This window comes from Telmatherina bonti (assembly GCF_933228915.1).
Source record: "Telmatherina bonti genome assembly, chromosome: 20".
Taxonomy (NCBI): domain Eukaryota; kingdom Metazoa; phylum Chordata; class Actinopteri; order Atheriniformes; family Telmatherinidae; genus Telmatherina; species Telmatherina bonti.
In genome coordinates, this window is record NC_136618.1 from 29,589,721 (window position 1) to 29,598,204 (window position 8,484).

General features: G+C 36.8%; 1 protein-coding gene across 1 annotated transcript; it reads right to left on the reverse strand.

Moving 5' to 3' along the window:
- Window positions 1-653: 653 nt before the first annotated feature.
- Window positions 654-6,429, reverse strand: LOC306770983 (coagulation factor XIII A chain-like; the record flags this gene model as incomplete). Its single annotated transcript, XM_079260003.1, has 11 exons — window positions 654-827; window positions 1,032-1,141; window positions 1,252-1,405; window positions 1,613-1,701; window positions 1,784-1,887; window positions 3,184-3,322; window positions 3,931-4,105; window positions 4,253-4,360; window positions 4,443-4,561; window positions 5,356-5,604; window positions 6,279-6,429. The coding sequence occupies 11 exons, from the start codon at window positions 6,427-6,429 to the stop codon at window positions 654-656; spliced, it is 1,572 nt and encodes a 523-aa protein (XP_079116129.1).
- Window positions 6,430-8,484: the final 2,055 nt, after the last annotated feature.

The window sequence follows — 8,484 nt, forward strand, 5'->3', positions numbered from 1 at the left end:
AAATTAATTAAATGAATCAATAAAAATATATCATTTTTATCATATATATCAATATATCACTTTCGACAGAAGTAAAAAAGTAAACATTGTTTATGCATTGTTTGCAACACTTGCAACACCATTGTGTTGGGCACACCTACTTGTGAAGTATATACATATATATATATATATATATATATATATATATATATATATATATATATATAATAAAGATAATGATCTAATGGTAATTTTGAATGCATAACTTTTCAACTTTATAATTCTGTACTTTTTATTTGTTTTGATGTCACACAGAGATAGAAAGTACATTAGAGATAATCCTTGAGTAAATATCTAAGTATTTCAGTGTGTGTTTTACCATTATGTTGACTTTTGGAAGAATCAGGTGGATCACCAGCACATCAGACATTTGTTCAGTATCAGCCTGTCCATTCACCACAAACTGCAGACTGTGTTGAGAGCCCAGGTGTTGCATGTACTCCTGAGGTGGGATCTCAAACATTGCACTGCTGCCTAGAACACACACACACACACACACACACACACACACACACACACACACACACACACACACACACACACACACACACACACACACAGACATTGTTAAACATGAAATTGTTAGCCAAGCGCACAGTACAATTAGGCTAGTTTTACTCACTCTTGTGGGGAGGTACATGGATACTGAACTTCTCAGCTTTGAAGCTTTCCGATGTCACTCCAGTGTAGAAGATGACAGATACTTCCATGTGAGCTTTCACATTTTGGTCCATTCTACCCTGGTTTATGAAAGTCACCATCACCTTAACAGTGCCTCCCAGAGGACACTGAGGACAGGAACAGAATGAGAAGTGGATGTGAGTCGATCTTTTCTTCTTCTGTGTTGTAAATTAATCCAGTAATGAAAATAGACTAATTGTCCTTATTTCTGAACCTTTCACCCTCTATTGGTACTATTTACAGGTTGGGCACACCTACTTGTGAAGTTGGCCCAGTGGATATTAACAGACCAGTGTATACAGATATATTACCGGTTCAGCCGTGATCTTGACAGACAGCTGGGTTTCAGGCAACTCAGAGTGGTCTCTGTCAGCACCATACTGTTCTGCCGTATTCATAGTCCTCAAATCGTCTTCACTGCCTGCAGACACACATCAATGCGCTGGACTTACTTGCATTATCAGTTGAAATCTAACTGTATTTGTATTGTTACATTTGGTCACATGGATGTAACAGCAGTACATATGTTACCTTCAGGGTACTTGTAATTGTATGTGACATTCTCAGGGCCCCAGACACCAACAGCTTTGGTGTAAATCAGTTCTCCAACAGAAGTTTTGTCCACCTTGAATGGAGTCAGGTTGCCATATTTGTCACGCTTTATATAGATTATGTCACTGTTCACCTGGCGGAAGCAGAGTAAGTCATCAGGACACAATCACTTTGAAGCCAAAGGTTTTAAGGTAGTTAAAAAAATGTTTTAAAAAATCCATGGAAATAAATTTATTTTGAAGGTAGTGTTAAGAAGAGGCTTTTGTTTTTGTTTTTTTTTTTGTTTTTTTAAAATAATGCAGCCATGATGAGTTAAGCATTGATCTTGTTCGTCACCAACCTCAGCAAAGACAAATCCACAGTCAAACGGGTAACACAGTTCACCATCCTTGATGGCAATGACAGGAGCCGGACCACAACGGAAATATCCTTGAAAGCAAAGAGAGCCATGTTATTCATTCAAGATTCATTCATCTCTGTGCTGACGTTTCCATTCGTAAGTCTGTCCTACCATCACTGGTCTCCTGGGGTGTGGCATCCACCACCTGCCACCCACTGTACTTTGGTGGGAGATCATTGCGCTTCAAGAAGGCCTCGCACCAGCAGTGGTAGTTCCTACATAAGAAAATCAAGTTAATTTTCTTGTTTGTTTGGTTTTCTTTGGTCTGAGCCTCTATTGTTTTCCAAATATATTAATATTATTGTCACTACATTAAGCTCAAATTTGACCCTCTTAACACCCGTGAAAAGTTGTGAAACTTGACCCGGTGCACCTTCTGTGTGTGCCGAGTTCCAAAATATGTAAAAATGTTGATGTGCAATTTTAGAAAGTGCTGTGCTTGATTGACTGTAAGACATTTCCTGTTGCATAGTTGCATAGTATGAGGAGAAAATGAAAGAGTGGCTAAGAGAGGTGTATTTCAGGAAACCAGATGTGCTTTTTCACACATTAGCGTCGCTGTTGATCTGCAACTCCATGGGCACCCATATCACCACTACTGTGAAAAGTCAAGTAAAGCAAATGAATTCTGAGCTTGCCATCACTAACAAAAATAACTGGACATTGGTGTGAACAGGGTGTTTAAAGCGAACTTGGGAGCGTCATAGGAGCGATGGACGAGAGACGGTAAACACACCTTCACAAGGACTGGGAGGCAGCATTGAGCAAGTTACACCACCATATATGAATGGATTGTAAATACCTGGGCTACGATATCTCCATCGATTGTTGTCTGAGCTTTCGCAAAAGCAGGTATCATTGTTAAACATCCACAAAGCAACAACACTGACTCTGACAACAAAGAGAGAAAACCCGGTATGCTGAGGACTTCGACAGACTTATTACAATAGACTGATAAAAAATTTTTTTTAATGTATTTTAAAATAAGTACCGATACTGTTGTTGAATAAAGTTCAACCAAACTCACTGTTTTGCATGTGCCCAATAATGCGGTGTGCCTTATGTATGACCCAAAGCTAGAAATAGACTCCGTAATTGAGGCTACGCCTTATAATGTTGTGTGCCTTGTGGCCTAAAAAATACAGCAATCTAAGGGGATTCATGCAATTGACTCTAAATTCGGCAGGAAGCTGGGTGAAAAATTAGGAACCAAACGCTATTGAAATAACTCTAATAGGACAAACTGTGTTACCACGGCAACCCACTGAAAAAAGCTTTCTCACCATGAAACACAGTTTCAAATATCTTCATAGACATACATGAGATCTGTACTAAAAATGACAGCATTCATATTTGTTAGGTCCTTAACAGATTACACCATGGCGAGTTAAGCTAAATAGATGTATGAGTAGGGTGGCAGGGGCCATGGTCATTGGACCTGACACTGCATGTGGCTTTAATTTGTATGTTCTTGTTGTATTTCTCATACATAGTTGTGTCTTCAAACTGACCAGATAGAGTCCTTGGTGTTGTTTCTGTCTGGTGAACCATCTGGGTTGAAGATGAGTTCAGTCTTCAGGTTAGCCGTGTTGTCGTGGGCTGAATTGAAGTTGGTGATGACCCTCGTTGCGATGCCAATACATCGTAGGACTGTAGACATAGAAAGTATTTCATGCACTGTTGAAAATAAAATATTACCACCCAAGAAAACAAATAAAAGCCGGATTTCAGTGGTAATTTTTAATACAAACTAATACAGCAAGGAGCTTCTCATTTCTTAAACTAACATGTCATAAGACAAATCCTATGGTTTTGGAAAAGATATCAAGCTGTTTCAGAGTCATCATTTTCCTTACTTCTTCACAGCTGTTTTCTTTTTTTGTGTGTTTTTTTTTTATATAGTCTCTTTGGAAACAAATTTGAACTCCACATGGTTGCCATGTGTGTCTTAATTATTTCTATGTATCAAAATCTCTTTCTGTGGTATCTTTTTCCTTTTTTACAGTCATATCAAGCCTTTGTTGACATTAAACCTCTCACAATACATTTTGTTGACATTAAACCCCTCACAATACAACGTCCAACGTCATTGTAGCTCAAAGACTAAGTAGTTTGTTTGTTTGTTTGTTTTTTTGTTTTTTGCCAAATCAATTTGGATCTTTTTTGGATCTTATTTATGGTCTTTAGTCCATCTGTACTCAAAGTGTTTTGAAGACTTGAAATAGAGTATTTTAAGGTATCTCAATATAAGCACTTACAGGTGCAAAGAACTCCGGCATACACCCAACACTGAGCATAACAGACTGGATTTCCAGAGCCATGGTACTGTTGCAGTATCTTGCAACTGCCTGTCCAGGATGTTGGGGAAACACCCATGGAGTAGTCATCACTCCAGTTTCCAACCAACACACCATTATCATCCTGAGAATTTATCTGAAGGAAAAGGTTAGTCAAACATCAGCCACTTAACAATGGTGAAAAAAAGGAATTTGCTGGATGCAAATTTTGTATGAAAGGTTCAACTATTTGGCACAGCAATGTAAAACCAGGCGACTCCTTTTCCCAGCTATGTGCCCTTACCACCGCAGATGCTGTTCGTACGATTTTGATGACATCGTTACGGTTGTAAATTGCCATTTGACAACTATCCAAGATGTAAATACAGGCATCCAAAATGCCCTCATCAAACTGCAGGGGGGACAACATATCATCCATTAACATCAGTTTTCTCTCTGCTTTGTATATGACATGTGTGCAAGTTTCTGAGTACCTGTCCGAAAACCCAGTTACGCTCTGCTATGGATGACACTGAGCCCTGGTAGATGAGTCCAGTTGTGTTCATGACGTATTCCCAACGTCCAGCTTCGTCAGGACAATACACTTCATCATCTGCACAGAAACTATTTTACTATAACTGGTAACGTTGGGATCCACAAACACATCAAAGAAAAAGAACCGATTGGTCATCGTCCTGTAATGATAATATTAGAAGGTTATAAAAATTATTTTTAGATCTACTGGTGACACAACGTTTAACATATACTCTTTTGTTTAGGAATGCCTTTCTTGCTTTGGATATATCCTCTGTAGCTTTGGTCAAAATCCAGCTAAACAACTACCTGTAGTGGCCAGAAACAACAGAGAGAGACTGAGAATAAGCCATGATATTTGTAGCTGGATAGTAATACAAAGGGCATAAACTAAACCCCTCCAACTCCAGAGGGAGTTGCAGATTCAACCATTAATTCTACAATTTTCACTGATGATTCGGGCAAATTTACACCAGATTTAACCAAAGGGCTAGTTCTTATCTGTTGTCCATGGTCAGGTCTTACAGAGGCTCTCTGGATGAAGTAAATACAGCAACAGAAAATTGTGCTTCGGTTTTTGTGCAAGCATGCTGTACCGGTAATGTGATTTTATTCCAAAACCTTTGCAAATAAAGGCTACTTTTGTGCCGGAATGTTTGATTACAAAGTAATTTTTTATTTTTTTTTATTGTACTGAAGATACAGGCGCGTGATTTTTTAAACTTCTACAACTGTTAGCCATTTCAGTGATTCAGATATAAAATGTTGTGGTCATAAAAACAACACTGCAGCAGTTTCTACTATTTGAACATGACAGGAAATCTACAGTTCTCTATAGCCATTAAGAGGCAGTGATGTGAAAAAGGTCTGTACCTGGACACCAAGGGTTAAACAGCAGGTACATGTTAATGCTGTTGTCCTTCTGGTTCCGCACCATGCCGTTACCCGTGGATACACCGACATAAGTACGATAAAGCCCAAAAATGGCTTTGGGATTTGGTGTAATGCCCAGTGTTGCGACGTTGTCGTGCGTCCCCAAGATCTGGCCTGCCCATTGACCACCTTCCCGGTTACCGAAGGTCACCACCACATGAGTGGCCTTGTTGATTGCCGGGTCAGAGCCTGGTGAAGAGAAAACACAGTGACAGTGAGTACTGGCCAAGTACACATGAACACAATGGCATCGTTTTGTTCTTGCAGACGTAGTTTAGGACATCTTGTAGATTGTTCTTGATGCATTGGCCAGGAAGAACTTTTTTGCTGAAAGGGTCCAAGAAATATTCTGTGATTGGTAAAAAATTTGAGATGGGTGTTGTTAACGCAGAAAATTATAAAGCCGGAAGTTGTCCCTTCTGCATTTTTGCTGATGCGAGTTTAATAAAAACTGACCAAGGTGGTGCAAAAGTTATGAAGCTGTACAAATCAAATTTACCAATATGCATAAATTCTAAACACCCAAAAATACTAATTAAAGTCCAATCAAGTAAAAAAGATTAGTTCCACATTTAACATGCCTTCTTATCAACCAATCAGTTTAATCCAATCTTCTAATTCTGTGACCAATTAAATGTCATATATAAAATGTATACATATATATATATATATATATATATATATATATATATATATATATATATATATATATATATATATATATATACATATATATATATATATATATATATATATATATATCCGGACCCATATATGATTTAAACCAATACGCAAGTCTCAGAAGAGTGACAAGATGATTATGAAGTGATATGATGAAAGACAAGATCAAGCTTCAAACATACCAATGAGAAACTCCACCTGGAAGTCGTCCTGTGGTCCTATTGGACGGCTGAAGGTGACTTCAATGACAAACTGCTGACCACGACGCACCACCAGCAGTTGGGTCATGTATTCGCCTGTGTTGTGACTCGCCTTATTGGTTTCCTGGCACATGTTGATGTCCATCACCTGCATTTGCTCTAAAAGAGGCAAATAATAGTAGTGTGTGATGACTCATGGAGCTTAAATCATTCCTGCTGAGCAATTGAGGCCCATGTATTATGTGAATCTTACCACCAGGTGCAAAAGCTCTGGGTCCGGATCCAGATTCACCATAAAATGGTTCAAATTTCAGAAAGTCCTCCTTATCATCTGCAAAAAGGTTGCTGGTCGGCAACTGACATAATCAGAAACACAAAACAGAGTAGATCAACATGGTGTCTGTCTTTGGCAACTTCCAATAAAGTGCAATTTTCAGTTGGTGGTACGTACTGGCCGATTAAAGCGTCCTTTCGTGGTATACAGTGGCATGGTGGTCAAAGCTCAAAAGTTCCACTGCACAAAAAAATAAAATGAATAATAAAAATAAACCACACAGAAACGTAATTCAGGAAATAATTTTGATGATATTCCAAAACCAGAAATTCTGCAGGAGGCGGAAATAAACTATTTAAAGTGATTTAAGGTCCTCAAAAAGAATGAAAAGCAAACTTCCTTGAATGTTATAGGATAACATATTAGTTTAAAGTTACAATTGTTTTACAAATTATTATTTTGTTTTCTAATAACTTTAAGTTGAAATTAAATCATTTCCATCAGTTGATATAAAGGTAAATAACCAATTTATCAGAAAAACAATAGTTTCATCAAACAATAGTTGAGTCATTCAACTGAAAAGTAGAAAATGGGTTTTGATAACTTTAGTATTAAAAGCACAAGTCGACACAATCCCACAATGATCCAAAGTGATTTAAAATGTAATAAAATAACTATTTATCAAACTGAATTTTATTTTGAAAATGGCTTTATTTATATACAGCACTGTATTTTGAGTTGCTCTGGCACATTGTTTGTGTTTATTATTAATCTGTTTTTGTTATGAGAACAGATGTTTTTTTCATTTAAATGAAATCATTTAAACACCTGAGCTCAGGAATAACAACAGTAAATGAGAGTCTAGTTGTTTGGTTTTGATATCAATGGAAATTATTGTGTTCAATTTCCTGTGATTTTGTTTGATATTCATCTGTGGATCTTGAATAAAATTGAATATCAATCATATCATGATTGAATTTGAGATACAGGCAAACGTTAAATTGCTATCCAGTAAATAGTTATAATATCAAACTTTAATTTACACCCCTTGATTGCAAGTCATGCGTGAAATGATATCATTCTATGTTACTGAAATAATAAAAACATTTTTAATGGATAATAATTTTGTGTCTTTTTCCCATCTAACAGTGATCACTTATTAATTTTGACAATGAACATACGAAGATAAATAACCAAAATACAGTATATGAAAGTATACACTTGGCTGTCTCTGTTGTTCTGCTTTCCAAAAGACTTTCATGATGTTATGTCCTGATGTTCATGCTCATTTGAATCAAATGTCAATTTTTTTTTGTTGTTTTTATGGGTAAAATCATGTCTGACAGAACATAATCATTTTATTTCAATTAATAATTAGCTATTTATTTAGAAAGAAAAAGCTATAAAATGCAAAAACAGATCTAGATTGGTATCAGTTATGTTGTTTTATTTGTTTATTCTAAGTATACCTTTACTGAAGATCACTCCCAAAACTGAATGAAATAGAAGAATGAATAGACCGAGACCCATTCTCAGAAAAAAAGCAAAAATCTGCCTTTTGTGTATACTTGCTAATAGATGAAAGACAGACAGAAAGACGGACAGACAGAAAACTTCTTTAGTGAAGTTAACGGACACACAAAAAAGACCCAAAAAAACCAAAGAAAGCTGAAAAAAGCTGTAACAATAGCGGATATACCAGTTTAACTGTTGATGAGACTTGATTGGTCAATTTTTTATTGTCACTCTTCATCTGCTCAACCAAACAAGTGTATTGTCTTATCTGACAGATTAAAACTGTTTAATTTCCCCCAAGATGATCAAATCTGTTCAGATTTCTGAAGAAAATGTTTTGTTCTGCTACTCACCAGTTAGATGGAGAGAAGTTGTTCTGTCCGGTCTGTGATCCGATCA